Source organism: Haliotis cracherodii, unplaced genomic scaffold (genome assembly GCF_022045235.1).
Source record: "Haliotis cracherodii isolate W230 unplaced genomic scaffold, xgHalCrac1.p SCAF_18, whole genome shotgun sequence".
NCBI lineage: Eukaryota > Metazoa > Mollusca > Gastropoda > Lepetellida > Haliotidae > Haliotis > Haliotis cracherodii.
Window position 1 is genome coordinate 14,494,656 of NW_027266273.1, and position 15,595 is coordinate 14,510,250.

Below are 15,595 nucleotides of genomic sequence, written 5' to 3' on the forward strand. Positions count from 1 at the left end.
GTGTGTTGTAGGATCTTCCTTTCTGTGTGTTGTAGGATCTTCCTTTTGTGTATCGTAGGGTCTTCCTTGCTGGGTATCGTAGGATCTTTCTTCTGTGTGTTGTAGGATCTTCCTTTTGTGTATCATCGGTTATCCTTGTTGTGTATCGTAGGGTCTTCCTTGCTGGGTATCGTAGGGTCTTCCTTGTTGGGTATCGTAGGGTCTTCCTTGCTGGGTATCGTAGGGTCTTCCTTGCTGGGTATCGTAGGGTCTCCCTTGCTGGGTATCGTAGGGTCTCCCTTGCTGGGTATCGTAGGGTCTTCCTTGCTGGGTATCGTAGGGTCTTTCTTCTGTGTGTTGTAGAATCTTCCTTCTGTGTGTTGAAGGATCTTCCTTTTGTGTATCGTAGGGTCTTCCTTGCTGGGTATCGTAGGGTCTTTCTTCTGTGTGTTGTAGAACATTCCTTCTGTGTGTTGTAGGATCTTCCTTTTGTGTATCGTAGGGTCTTCCTTGCTGGGTATCGTAGGGTCTTCTTCGCTGGATACCGTAGGGTCTTCCTTGTTGGGTATCGTAGAGTCGTCCTTCTGTGTGTTGTAGGATCTTCCTTCTGTGTGTTGTAGGATCTTCCTTCTGTGTGTCGTAGGGTCTTCCTTTTGTGTATCATCGGTTATCCTTGTTAGGTATCGTAGGGTCTTCCTTGTTGGGTATCGTAGGATCTTCCTTTTACGGTTGTAGGATCTTCCTCCTTTGGCAATCTACAGGGAATCTTATGCTTGTTTTCAGAATCGTTTTTGTCCTCGCTGACAATTGTCATGTTTTCTTTCTGGGAATCGTAGATTAACTTTCAGTGAGGTAATCATGGGTGTGTTCCTGACCTTGTGCTTGACAAAATCATAGGTTAGTACAAAGATATTAATGCCAGGCATGCCAGTTTAATTTGTGTATTCCTCTGTATGTATCCTGTTTGAAGGAAGAACATTGACCCCCATTCACTCCTGTTGCCTAGTACATGGGATGCTTAGAACACTAAAGACATCAATCGTTGCCATAACTTTTCATACACCCTGCAGTGTTTGTTCCCGTCTTGAATATATGATAACCGCTACCCTACTAACGACCAGTTGCGCACGTGCTGCGGTGGCACGTGGAATTAGGCTAATGTGATGGATTTGTTACTGTGATTCACAATATTCCATCTCCGCATCCCGGTGCTATGGTAACATGAGTGTGAAGCGTTAGTTATGCAGCTACGTCGTCACGGTTAATCACGATGAAGCGTAAAACATACGACGATACAGACATCTTGTCATCAGGTCTGCTTACGTTCTGTAGTGTGTGCGATAGTTAAGTGTTCTTCTCATTGGTTTGAGGCTTAAAGTGATACTGATGATGGAGTCATTCGATAGGTATTCAATGACGCTTGATGGGCGTGAGATTGATGTTGGTTGGATTGAAGTATTTTGTGGAGTGAGTACATGAAGCTTCAAGCCGCATCAGCAATATATATACATTTATAAAAAAAATTATCTATTTTTTAAATATTTTTTGGGGGGGGAGTGGGGGTGTGTGGAACGGATGGATGAGTGTTGATGTGGAGTCTTGATTTTCTTGCTACCATTTGTTTTTATTGACTCAGTTAAAGCTATTAGTTGTTTTCACTACCGCGCTCTGTTAATGTAATTAGCTGGGTTGGGGCCCTTAGAGGTACCAGGAGCCGCTGATCGTGGTTTCGAATTCTATATTCAACCCGATTACGATTCTTGACCAATCAGCACCATTCCCTCTCTCTTTGGGTCTACAAACATGGAAATGTTGACGACCAACTTTGGGCTTCCCTCTCTGTTTAAGATGACATGTCTTGATGACAGCACTCGCTGAATCTACACTGACCCTTATCATAAGGATAGGTCTACTTGTAGTTTAGCCAAATAATGTCCATCATACCCCATTTACAGTGCCTTGTCCTGGTCTCGGTGGGATATATCAGGGTGATACTGTGTCCTTTAATCTAGGGTTAGGACTGAAATAATGTTCCAATCGGCGCGCTACAATGTGTGAAGCCCATTTCTGGTGTCCCCCACCGTGATATTGCTGGAATATTGCTACAAGCGGCGTAAAACCATACTCACTCACTCCAATCGGCGCTAAACTCAGTTAACTCACTCTTATCGGTGTCATTTTGATTTCCAGCACCTGTCGTCGTAGACATCGTTGTGACTGTCATTTCTCCTTGAACTGTATCTCTATACATAAGTAGGATCGTACGCATCCCTTACACGATCAAATCTAACTGCTAGCACCAGCATTGACAACGACATTGTGATAACATTTGATTTACTAAGGAATAAAAAAACAACCATGGGTTGCGTGCAAAGTCAACCATCGAATGACGGCTCCGTGGCGACCCTGTCGTACCATCAACGTTTCCGCAAGGTCAACAACGACGTCTCCGAAAACGAAGCTGCTCTAAACGTCGCAATGAAGTACGCCAAGGACACAAGTTCCAACAGCATGGAGAACTTGAACAAGAAACCGGTGAACACCTCCAGGAACATCTGGGTGAACAGCACCCGAGAAGGTCCACCTAAGGATCTACACAAGATGATCCACTCCAGGTTCCCCCTGTGGAAGAAATACGAGAAGTGTACGTTCTGTGTCAAGGAAGACCGTAGGAGGTCGAGTTGTGATGATGACTTCATTAAGATCACCCATCAGAGGCCTGGGAAGGAGCCCCTGTGTAAGAGATGTTCCAAGGATAGCATGACGCTGAAGCCCAACAACAACCGCCAGTCCCACGGCATCGAGTCTCTCAATGTGGCTTCGTTTGCAAACCTACTAGCACTGGTACGTTCACTGTCACTTTGTGAGTTATCTCCCCTTGTAGTCGGTCAGTCCTGTTCTTGTGCCCCTCGTGTTGTCCTGATGTAGGTATTGTGATCCGCGGTTGTCAAACTGAATGAATGAGTTTTAATTTCGCCCCAGCAACAAATAAGCGGTCGGGACCCCGTTCAACGAATCGATAGATCAAATCAAAATGGTTTAACATTGAAGCCCTGAGATCATCGTAAATAGTATAGTTGCGCTGTGAACGACAGGGACCTAAACCCAACCAAAACGTGATGTTATTCGTGTGCCATGTTGATTTGGACATATATGATTCCACATCGTCAATTCCTTGACAATTTGGAAGAAATCTCTAGGGCAGTGGGAGGGTAACCGTCATCACGCCGCAGGCTCAGGTTTAATTCCCCACATGAGCAAAATGTGTGAACCCCATTTCTAGTGCCCCCGCACCGTGTTATTGCTAAAGGCGACTTAGAACAACGCCATAATATAGAATCCTTTACCCGGCAGACCACGTTATTATATCAACACAATGACTACCCCACACTCCGGGAAGAATGCACCTCCATATAGGCTATTCTTATATCAAACCGACCTTGGGATTTCGATTATAAGATTACCCCGAAGAGTCCAATTGTTAGGGTCACAAGAGAACACTAATTTATAGGGTCTAGCATTACAGTCAGTATATGTCGGCTGCACATAACTGCGTTTGATGGCTCCTTCTGGTGAGGGTGTCATTTTAATACCACATTAACGACCGCTGTGATTTTATCGATGTTTCTATTAGGATCGTATGATTGTATTCTTTTATCACCGCACAACATTTACAAACACAGACCTCCATTTAACATTGTCCATGCAACCAGGAGCCGAGTTTCTATCTTGGGTATGTATGGTGTTTAGTATGCACTGTATATATTCACCTTGGAAGAGAGACTGTAAAACGGTACCAAATGTATAAATCCATCTCTTCCTGACATATAGGACTGGTATATATAGACGACAGAGGCGTCGGTGATAAATCTCAACATATTCTACCTGCTAAAAGCCGGGAAGGTATTTTTATGGCGGCTGGAAACTTCGTGGCCATCCATAAATTTGACGAGTTAGAATATATTTCCTGATCACAGGGAGTGGGGGGGATTATGAGGAATCTGACCCAGACTATGAAACTATAAGGAGGATGCGGGAGATGGGGATTATGAGGAATCTGACCCAGACTATGAAACTATAAGAAGGATGCGTTGAGGCGGCACTTTTATTATAAATAGCTTCATGGCCTACTGTACCATTGCGTCCGTGACATATTGTGGCGCAGTGAGTCTTGGTGATTTGATTATTGTCTTGTACTTGTTTGACATCTCATTCAAAGATCACCCGAGCAATAATAGATGTAGCAATGTACGAGTAGGGGACACCAGAAATGGGCTTCACGTTGCCTATGTAGAATCGAACCCGGGCTTTCAGCGTGACAAGCGAACGTTTTGATCACAAGGCTACCCCACCACTCGAAATGAACAGTGCACCCTCATCAATCAGGACGTTATCGTTCAAAGCTGTAATCACCCGGGGTTTCCGGATTAAGGGGGTTTCACTGTGTACATTATTCAGGTCTTGTCACTGTTGTCTTCCTTATAACCTTCCCCATAACCTGGTTCACTGGCTAGCATGGCGCTGATGTCCTGTGTATATATTTTCTCAATGTCAGTATATGTTATGTGGTATTTAGAATAGTTTTGTCGGAATGGTAATTTCAAGTAAAACCAGCTGGTTTAGTTTGTCACTAGCCGGAACGTTGTGGGATATATCTAGGTGTTTATGTGTCACTTTTACTCACTGTGCCGATTCACCACAACTTAGGGTATTTGGGGGTTTAATGTGTCACTTTTACCCATTATTTACCCACCTATTCCCGGCCACTGTGGGGTATATTTGGTGTATACTGATGCCGTACAGTGGTGTATACTGATGCCGTACAGTGGTGTATACTGATGCCATACACTGGTGTATACTAGGGCCATACAGTGATGTATACTGATGCCATGCAGTGGTGTATACTGGTGTCATACAGTGGTGTATACTGATGCCATACAGTGGTGTATATTGATGTCATACAGTGGTGTATACTGATGTCATACACTGGTGTATACTGATGCCATACACTGGTGTATACTAGGGCCATACAGTGATGTATACTGATGCCATGCAGTGGTGTATACTGGTGTCATACAGTGGTGTATACTGATGCCATACAGTGGTGTATACTGATGCCATACAGTGGTGTATACTGATGCCATACAGTGGTGTATACTGATGCCATACACTGGTGTATACTAGGGCCATACAGTGATGTATACTGATGCCATACAGTGGTGTATACTGGTGTCATACAGTGGTGTATACTGATGCCATGCAGTGGTGTATACTGGTGTCATACAGTGGTGTATACTGATGCCATACAGTGGTGTATATTGATGTCATACAGTGGTGTATACTGATGCCATACAGTGGTGTATACTGATGCCATACAGTGGTGTATATTGATGCCATACAGTGGTGTATACTGATGTCATACACTGGTGTATACTGATGCCACACAGTGGTGTATATTGATGTCATACAGTGGTGTATACTGATGCCACACAGTGGTGTATATTGATGTCATACAGTGGTGTATACTGATGCCATACAGTGGTGTATACTGATGCCATACAGTGGTGTATACTGAACTGTGTTGTGTATGCTGATGTCATACAGTGGTGTATACTGATGCCATACAGTGGTGTATACTGAACTGTGTTGTGTATACTGATGTCATACAGTGGTGTATACTGATGTCATACAATGGTGTATAGTGATGCCATACAGTGGTGTATACTGATGTCATACAGTGGTGTATACGGATACCATACAGTGGTGTATACTAAGGCCATACAGTGGTGTATATTGAACCGTGTTGTGTGTGTATGTCACACTGCCTATCCATGCTCACGGTGGAATGTGTAAAGGTTTCATTGTCTCAGCCCACAACAATATTAAACTCCTGCTATTGTATTTCAGACCGCCCTTGATCTGACCGCACCCGCCAGTGATGCCATTCTCAAGAACAGGAAGAATTCGTGGATACAGGTTGCAGGCCATCCAGGTGAGACACCAATACTTCAGATGGGCGTGAGACAACGCAAATATGCATGCCCGTGTGCAAGTTGGTGATGCAATGCCCGTGTCGACCTGATCAAGTTGTCATTCAAAATACGTGCAGTATATTGATGCATACGCGTGACTCGGGTGCAACGGTTGTTGTAGAGTGGGTGAGTGAGTTTGGTTTTAAGCTGCTTTTAGCAAAATTCCAGCAACATCACGGCGGGGGACACCCGAAATGGGCTTCACACATTGTACCCATGTCGGGAATCGAACCCGGGTCTTTGGCGTGACGAGCGAACGCTTTAAACACAAGGCTACCCGACCGCCCGCGTTGCTGTAGAGAAAGCACCTGGAGTCATGAGCTGCTGTGTGTTCTTCGCTTTTGGAAGACATGGCGTATCTTCCTGGCAGTGCACGTATACTCATGTGGTTTCGTCTTAGCTTGACAGTTGGTATTAGTGGAACACAGGTCCCTGTATCCGCTGAATAGACTTTCATGCCCACATCGTTGAGAACGTTTGACATATATAAGCGGGATGTGTCATTCCTTTTTTTCGTGTGAGTGAGTGAGTTTGGTGAAAGACTTGGAGCTCTACGTCAATAACCACGACGTGTTAGGTTCCAATGGGAGAAGTAGGGGGCACGGGTGGCCCAGTCGTCTAAGGCGCCGCGTTTCGCTATGCAGAGTTGCGTCCCTAAGGCACGCCAGAAACCTATGATTGTGGGTTCGAATGCCGGTTCGCCCCAATTATGTTTCGAGGTTTGTCAGCACCATACCCGTGCTCGTGGGTTTCACCGAAGTGGTAAACCTGCATCACTTCGGGCTTTCCTCCCACATTAAGCTGACACGCCGCGATATAACTGTAAAACTGTTAAAAGCGGCGTTAAACCCAATTCACTCACTCACTCACTTATATCACTGAGGCTGAAAAACCAACACACCGGCATTGTGGCGGCAAGATGGCGGTACAACAGTGCATATCTAAGTAGGGTCTGTATTGTGTTCAAGGGTCCTTCGCCCCTGCTGGTCCCAACACAGTCTGGAAGAAACGCATAGCCAAGGAAAACCACGAAACCAAGGCCTATGAAGCCCTGATGGACGATCCCATTACAGAGCCGATCATCCCATTCTTCAGTAGGGAGGTCGAATACAACGGAGAGTGTATCCTTTTGACCATAACAATACAACTGTTGTGCATGAATGATGAGAACTCTGATATCGTTTGTGAAATATTGTCTTTTATTATCCGATTATCTTATCAATTGTGGAACTAGCTGTATCGTCTTCGATTTCGTTGTTCTGGGATTTATGGCCTCTGCTTGTCTCGGAACTACTATTCATATAAATGTAATCGGTTCCATGCATAGACGCATTCACGTTGTTATTGCAGAATGCATTTAAAGTAAACTACCGTTATAACGAACTCAAAGGGACCACTAATTTAGTTCGTAATAACCGTAGTTCGTTATAAGCATATATACAGTTTCTTCCATACCTGTCTGATATTGGTGTTAATGTAATAGTGTTTTAAGCGGCCTTATACCCAACTCATTCTACCTGGTAATGTTTCCTTAACGCGGGCCTAGTCTTCATTGAGATGGAAGACCTCCTGCATCACTTCAGTAACCCCAACATCATGGACGTCAAGATGGGAAAGAGGTGAGTGACGCAGGGGAGGTAACCCAGAATGCAGGTGTGTGTGACACGTGACGGTTGATGGACTGATGGTGTGGCTGTGCAACGTCAACGTCCACCAGATGTGTTTATTCCAACATTCCCGTGTAATGGGTCATATGAACTGACAGTTTGAATATATTACCATGCAAAATATTAAAAAAATAACCGCGCTGTACATCAAATCTTTTAGTCATTTATTACCGACTTACTTCATGCGAACGTGTGTGTTAGGATTAGGGATGTCACAGTAAAGTATATATTGCTATTGGTAAGCGCTTAAAGTCAATAAATCGATTGTTTAATCAGTTTCCGATCAATACTATCGATTTCAGTTAGGAATAGAGATAGTTTCGATTGTACATGCAATTCTGTTCAAATTTGATTTTCTTTTGATCACCAGTGGTGGTAATTTACCCATGGTAATTTGGAAGTTTCTTTTTCTTAAGTCATTAGGGTAAAAATATCAAACGAATCAGTCATATCTCAAACATTATTTTCTATTTGTTGTTGTGGTTAACACATTCAAAGGAAACTTCAGTTCCGATGTTTAATTCAACTCTAAAATCCATCTAAAATGATACACTGAAACTATCGATATTTATCCAAATAGTTGGGGGGGGGATCCGTTTTTACAAGTGGGCTAGCGCTGAAAAGCCGGGGCGGTTGGGTAGCCTAGTGGTTAAACATTCGCTCGTCACGCCGAAGACCCGGGTTCGATTCCCTACTTGGGTACAATGTGTGAAGCCCATTTCTTGTGTCCCCGCTGTGATATTGCTGGAATATTGCTAAAAGCGGAGTAAAACCATACTCACTCAACCAATGAAAAGCCGTCATGAGTCCGGAATAGTATTAGCAGCCACACACACACACTTGCACGCCAGTCGCTTTATAAGGTCATTCAGCTGCGTTAAACAATAAACAGACAAACAAAGGTGAGGTGAGGTGAAATTGGGTTTAACGTCGCGTCCAAGATTATTGCACTTATATAGCGACGTGCATGCACGTGTATGTGTGTGTGTGGCTGCTTGTACTAGTCCGGACTGATGCCGATTTATAGTGCTAGCCCACTGAGATACCATGCCGCAGTTTAACATGAATACCCCACTCAGACACAGTATACTGACTCCGAGCCGACCAGTCCTTGTTTTAGCCCCTTATGCCGAGCGCCAGACAGGGTAACAACAAGTACAATCTTTTAACGTCTTTTTGTATGACGCGGCCCGGGATCGAACCCCGGACCTTCCGCTCTCCGGGCGGACGCTCTACCACGACAAACAAAGAAAACAGGATGACTGAGTAACTGTTGATGTTTCAGAACATTCCTGGAGTCTGAGGTGAAGAACCCTGTGTTGAGGAAGGATTTGTACGAGAAGATGGTGAAGCTAGATCCTGATGCACCAACACCAGCGGAACGGGAGCAGGAAGCCATCACAAAACTCAGATACATGCAGGTGGGTCAGGCGAACACTACCTGCTGCGCCACGTCCTATAACAGGCTATAGACAGACTAGGCCGCGCATACAGCAGCACCACCTGTTGTTATATAGGACGTTCTACAAAGCGGGCTTTGATCTTAGTTCCTATACTTTGCCATCCTCGCATTACAGTTGGCTTGGAGTGAGTGAGTGAGTGAGTTGGGTTTAACACCGCTTGTAACAGTAACAGCTTTTTCCAGTTATATCACGGCATGTCAGCTTAATGTGGAAGGAAAGCCGGAAGTGATGCAGATCTCAGACGTTTAAACGTGAAACCCACAAGCACGGGTATGGTGCTGACAAACCTAGAAACATAATCGGGGCGAACCGGGATTCGCACCCACAATCATAGGTTTCTGGCGTGCCCTTGGGACGCAACCCTGAACAGCGAATCGTGGTGCCTCAGACGACTGGGCCACCCGTGCCCCCAGTTGGCTTGGAAATTAAGATTAATAAGTAATTTATATTCAGGCATATGGCTGTTTCATCTTCATAACCTGTGTGGGGGACTTTATACTCTTAAGGCAGTTGAGTAGCCTAGTTGTAAAGCGTTCGCTCGTCACGCCAAGCGACCGGGTTCGAGCCCCACATGGTTACAATGTGTAAAGCCCAGCTATGGTTTGCCTGCTGTTATGATGTTGGAAAAGTGCTAATATGCTTTGAATAACTTATCTGCTCTTAACCACGTGGTTTTAAGGCTAAAAAATTTTGGTTCCATAGTCTACAGCTCTCTTTTCTGTTTCAGTTCAGGGAAAGAGAAAGTTCAACAGCTGACCTTGGTTTCCGGATTGATGCAGTGAGGGTGAGTAGATGATACAGTAAACTGTGGTTTAAACGAACACGCTTATAACGAACTGACGGATATAACGAACTTACTTTTTGGTCCCGACTATTTGCTGTAGTTATGCTGTAGTTATGCTGTATATATGATTAAAGTGAGTGAGTTGGGTTTAACGCCGCTTTTAACAGTATTCCAGTTATATCACGGCGTATATATGCTTATAACGAACTACGGTTATAACGAACTAAAATTAGTTCGTTATAACCGTAGTTTAATGTATTAGCCTATGTCACAAAGTGATAATAGAGATACAGGTCTCCTATGTCTTCACAACGTTTTTTTATTGACTTTTTGTTCATTGATATGCCCCTACATGCTCAGCCAGCTCGGGGACAGTAGAGTGTGTTGGAGTCGTGGCCATTTCTGGGGATGTTTGGGCCACGGGTAGCCCAGTCATCTAAGGCACAGCAAATCGCTGTACAGAGTTGAATTCCTTAGGCACGCCTGAAACCTATCATTGTGGGTTCGAATCCCGGTTCGCCCCGTTTATATTTCTAGGTTTGTCAGCGCCATACCCTTGCTCGTGGGTTACACCAAAGTGGTAAACGTCTGAGACCTGTATCACTTCGTTTCGTCTCACATTAAGCTGACACGCCCTGATATAACTGGATTATTGTTCAAAGCCGTCTTAAACCAAACTCAATCACTCTGATGGGCGGGGCGGTCGGGTAGCCTAGTGGTTAAAGCGTTCGCTCGTAACGCCGAAGACCCGGGTTCGATTCTCGACATGGGTACAATGCGTGAAGCTCATTTCTGGTGTCCCCCGCCGTGATATTGCTGGAATATTGCTAAAATCGGTGTAAAACCACACTCACTCACTCACTCACTCACTCACTCATTCTGACGGGCAGGTTGACAATGCACGTGACGGTATGTGTGTATTTTCCAGATGGCGGGCGAGGACACGAACACCAACTTGAAGAAGGTGAAAACTACAGACCAGGTCAAGGCCACCGTCACCAAGTTCACCCACTTCTGTCCCATGGTAATCAAGCCTCTGTGTGCACGGCTAAAAGATATCCGAGACAGATTTGAAAGATCCAACTTTTTCAGGACACACGAGGTGAGTTTCACGTGATGACGATAAAGCCTCAATTTGTGCTGATTCGTATATACGTACTTTATGGGTCTGTGTAGGTCCAGGTTAGAATTTGTCTTCATCAACCCATGTTTGTTTCCATGTAAAGACCCGGGTTAGAATAGGTTTTCAGAAATCCGTGCTTGTGGGAAGACTAGCGGGATCGGGTTGTCAGGCTCGCTGACTTTGTTGATACATATCATCGTATCCCAATTGCGTTGATCGATGCTCATGATGTAAATCACTGGATTGTCTGGTCCAGGTTCGATTATATGCAGGCCGTCGTCATGTAGCGGGAGCATTGCTGATTGCGGCGTTAAACAACAAACAAACAAAAACATACTTTATGTGAGTAAGTGAATGGGAGTGGGTAAGATTTTACGCCGCTTTAGCAACAGTACGGCATTTTCACATTCACACTAGAAATGGGCGTAATCGAACCGTCTATTCCTTGTGAAAGTGATGCATTAATCACTGACTCTTGATCATTATCAATCCTACTTATGTCATAATAATTGTACATGTTTTACCAAATAATATTATTTTCAGGTCATTGGGGGTTCGCTGTTATTCCTCTATGACAAGCAAGGACATGCTGGGGTTTGGGTGATAGACTTTGCTAAAACCATTCCTGTAGAGGCCAAAATGGTGTTAAATCATCGATCACCATGGCAACTGGGAAACCATGAAGACGGGTTTCTGTCGGGTCTGGATAATTTGATCCAGGTAAATCTTGATTACTTCCCATATGTTTAGTTTGGCTGTATTAAAATATGAACGTGCTGATGTGAGGAGCATTTTTAATAGTCTCCGTTGATGTAAACTGCAGGCAAAAGAAAGTTCTTGTAAATACTTGAAAATTATGTCAGATCTAAAAACCTTTTACGTTACGAAAACGTCAGTAGGCTGAAAAACGGCAAACTTAAGGTCCTTAACACAACTATACGTTTCAAATTAAGGCAACTATGCTTGTCGTAAAAGGCGACTAACGGGATCGTGTGGTCAGGCTCGCTTACTTGATTGATGCATGTCATCGATCCCAATTGCGTGGATCGATGCTCATGATATCAATCACTGGATTGTCTGGTCCAAACTCGATTATTTACAGACCGCCGTCATATAGCTGGAATATTGCTGAGTGCGGCGTTAAACAACCAACCAACCAATCAATATCACCATCGAATAACCATTTCTTCTGGTTTCATTTTGGCCGCCATTAAACATGGGTGCATACCTACATATTATTTACGGCAGTTATTTTTCAGATTAAAATATTGTTTAATGTTTAATCTGTACCACTGATCATTAGCCCCGCATGTCGTTTATTGGTTTGTTTGAGGATGAATATAAGTTTTAAAATATTCATTTCAGATATTTGACGAAATGGAAGCAAGTCAAGGGAGTGAAATTGTTCTTCATTCCCGAGACACTTGAGGCGGACGGAGTTGCCTCCCCTTCCGGAGCGAAGTTCTTCTGAAAGCGTGCCTTGCATGTGGAGAAAATGTTACTCGTCTGATTGTCAAAGGCGTCAGATTTGGAAGAAGTGCTGTTTTTGCCAGATTTGGGTGCTGTTTTGATTATATGGATTCCAAGGAAATCCAGGACTTTGGAGTGATATCAGAAATCACATTGTTCGTTTTTCAACATCACTGGTAAAAAAAGACGGTTGAGGTGGATGGTGTTTACACCAAGGCGGGATGAATGACGACGATAAGTGTGATACGCAGAATGAACTCACTATATTCATCAAACCATTCTCTGTGATACCTTTTCATAATTACTGGGTTCATACACGTGTATTGCAGGGCAGTTTCTAACACCTATGCCGTACTCAATGTTAATACGCTGAGGAGACGATGTGTTCCAAGTGAAAATATTCAGGAATTTGTGTGTTTTTTAAGAAATGTCAGTACGTGCATTTTGGTCATACGCTTTATACAGTAATGTATATTATACATTGTCTCGTTTCAGTTCCTGAGAGATGAATTGGTCTTGTTAATGGTTGAAAATATGCAATGCTAAAGCTTGTCTCCTGAATCCCAACTCGTCGGTCACCTCGTACAGTATATATTGTCAATATGAATATATACAACCGTCATAGACTGACACACAAATATACCACTCAAATATACTACTCAAATATACTACTGTTGTCATATGAAAGAATCGGCGTTCTTTAACTTCTTTTGAGTAGTATAGGTTACATCCGTGAGCGTTGTGTGGAGAAGTAACAAGCGAGAGTATGGTTTTTTTTGTAGTAAAACAACACAACATAATATTTATTTTTGATATTCCAATGACATAATTTTCATGTTCGTGTTTGTTTCCCCTGTCCTCGTGCATGCGCAATAATTTATGTTATATGTAATGATATTATTGATGTTTTATTTCAGTTGCAAAAATTACGTTTATTTTTCCAGATAGTTGCTAAAATACTGTTGAAAAAAATAATGTACCCTTAAGGACGAGCTACCGACATTGATACAAAAGAATTGATTTTGCAATAAGAATAATCAACTTATGTTTCTTGCAATAATTCATTTCAGCTGTGAATAATTTCCCTCGCAATACTATTATTAATAACAAAGAAATCAATTTAGTTTACCTAAAAAACATCAGAACGAAAGCGTCGGATCGTGAAAGGGAACCAACAAAGCAGTTACGGCGGTGTTGTCTCCCTTGGTACAAAGGGGGATTCAAGTCGGGGTTTCAATTGAGCCAGCCAGTGTTGATCGTCGTCACACAGCAAGGATAAAACATCAAGCTATACTTCCCAAGGACACAATCATCTGAAATGGTTTTATTATTTATTAGTTTGTTTTGTTTTATCGTCTTTAGCTGTCATGGAATTAGGCCAATATTAAACCGCTACCTGTTTATTTAAATTCTTTGGCTCAGGTCTGTTTTAGTGCAGATCATCAGTTCAAAATGAAGGAGATATTTTGATTGTACTGGCACTCACTTCCATCACTGAGTACCGAAAGGTGTGGGATGCAAACAATAATTCATACTAGTCTATTATGAAGTTCCAGTCCAAGCGAGTAAAGCTTGTGTGGTGTAGACATTCAACTGATGCCTGGCGTTGCTATGCATCAACGATGGCTAAAATTGTTTGTGTTACTACCTGCTCTTGGCTATACTGGTTGATGTGATTTCAAAGACGTTTGGCGTTTTTCGCCGCATATTAAAAAACAATCAGTTTGGTTTGTGAAAATAAGTGAATATATTTCTTCCTGGAAACTTATGGCCATTAAACATCTATATGCTCATCAATGGGGTCCCCAACGCCATATTGTGTGCGGCGTAAAACCATACTCACTCACTGTTGTGTCGAGCAGTTTCATTCAGGGTAAAACAACGACAATAGATTCAAAAGGTTCTAATTTATTTCTCCCGGGAATAAAGATGAATAAAAGATGTAATATTTACTCTGTGGTTATTATTTTCCTGTTTAAAATACGATTGCAGGTGGTTTGTGAGCAAGCTGAAGACGGTTCCTGAATTTGACTGAAGCATAATATATCTTTAATTAGCCGTGCTCGGAACAGTCGATCTATGTGGATTGTATACGTGGATTGTGTGGTTACCAAATGTGGATTGAGTGGTTACATTATGTGGATTGAGTGGTTAAATTATGTGGATTGAAGGGTGAAATAGTGTTGATTGTTTGGTTACATTATGTGGATTCAGTGGTTGCAATGTGCGGATTGTTTGGTTACAATGTGCAGACTGTGTACTTACAATGTGCGGACTGTTTGGTTACATGTGCGGACGGTGTGCTCCCAGTGTGCGGATTGTGAGGTTACACTGAATTCTTACATTGTGCGGATTGTGTACTTACAATAAGCGGACTGTGTACTTACAATGTGCGGACTGTGTGCTTACAATGTGCGGACTGTGTGCTTACAATGTGCGGATTGTGTGCTTACAATAAGCGGACTGTGTACTTACAATGTGCGGACTGTGTGCTTACAATGTGCGGACTGTGTACTTACAATGTGCGGACTGTGTGCTTACAATAAGCGGACTGTGTACTTACAATAAGCGGACTGTGTACTTACAATGTGCGGACTGTGTACTTACAATGTGCGGATTGTGTGCTTACAATGTGCGGATTGTGTGCTTACAATAAGCGGACTGTGTGCTTACAATGTGCGGATTGTGTGCTTACAATAAGCGGACTGTGTACTTACAATGTGCGGATTGTGTACTTACAATGTGCGGATTGTGTGCTTACAATAAGCGGACTGTGTACTTACAATGTGCGGACTGTGTACTTACAATGTGCGGACTGTGTGCTTACAATAAGCGGACTGTGTACTTACAATAAGCGGACTGTGTACTTACAATGTGCGGACTGTGTACTTACAATGTGCGGATTGTGTGCTTACAATGTGCGGATTGTGTGCTTACAATAAGCGGACTGTGTACTTACAATGTGCGGACTGTGTACTTACAATAAGCGGACTGTGTACTTACAATGTGCGGATTGTGTGCTTACAATGTGCGGATTGTGTGCTTACAATAAGCGGACTGTGTACTTACAATGTGCG

At 43.2% G+C, this 15,595-nt stretch overlaps 2 protein-coding genes across 6 annotated transcripts in view; one reads left to right on the forward strand and one right to left on the reverse strand.

The window, feature by feature from the left end:
• The window catches only part of LOC139465800 (inositol-trisphosphate 3-kinase homolog), a 43,605-nt gene extending 29,141 nt beyond the window's left edge, over window positions 1-14,464 (forward strand). For all 5 annotated transcript variants that reach the window (XM_071247723.1, XM_071247722.1, XM_071247720.1 and 2 more), the window contains exons 2-10: window positions 2,170-2,823; window positions 5,887-5,971; window positions 6,980-7,132; window positions 7,558-7,630; window positions 8,964-9,099; window positions 9,869-9,925; window positions 10,854-11,027; window positions 11,592-11,768; window positions 12,414-14,464. In XM_071247723.1, the coding sequence (XP_071103824.1) occupies window positions 2,338-2,823; window positions 5,887-5,971; window positions 6,980-7,132; window positions 7,558-7,630; window positions 8,964-9,099; window positions 9,869-9,925; window positions 10,854-11,027; window positions 11,592-11,768; window positions 12,414-12,476 (1,404 nt within the window). In that variant the 5' untranslated portion in view covers window positions 2,170-2,337 and the 3' untranslated portion in view covers window positions 12,477-14,464. The remainder of the gene's footprint in view (window positions 1-2,169; window positions 2,824-5,886; window positions 5,972-6,979; window positions 7,133-7,557; window positions 7,631-8,963; window positions 9,100-9,868; window positions 9,926-10,853; window positions 11,028-11,591; window positions 11,769-12,413) is intronic.
• LOC139466056 (proteoglycan 4-like) lies at window positions 123-2,297 on the reverse strand. The gene is made up of 2 exons (XM_071248070.1): window positions 2,256-2,297; window positions 123-734 (listed from the first exon to the last, which is right to left on the reverse strand). Exons 1-2 carry the CDS (start codon window positions 2,295-2,297, stop codon window positions 123-125), a joined length of 654 nt encoding a protein of 217 aa, XP_071104171.1.
• Window positions 14,465-15,595: the final 1,131 nt, after the last annotated feature.

What these genes read in the sequence shown, in the direction of transcription:
- LOC139466056 (XM_071248070.1), bottom strand. Translation starts at nt 2,297, where the DNA reads ATGTCGTTGTCAATGCTGGTGCTAGCAGTTAGATTTGATCGT. An exon ending in TAGCAGTTAGATTTGATCGT is followed by an intron (nt 735 to 2,255) that starts GTAAGGGATGCG and finishes GATTCCCTGTAG; the next exon opens with ATTGCCAAAGGAGGAAGATC.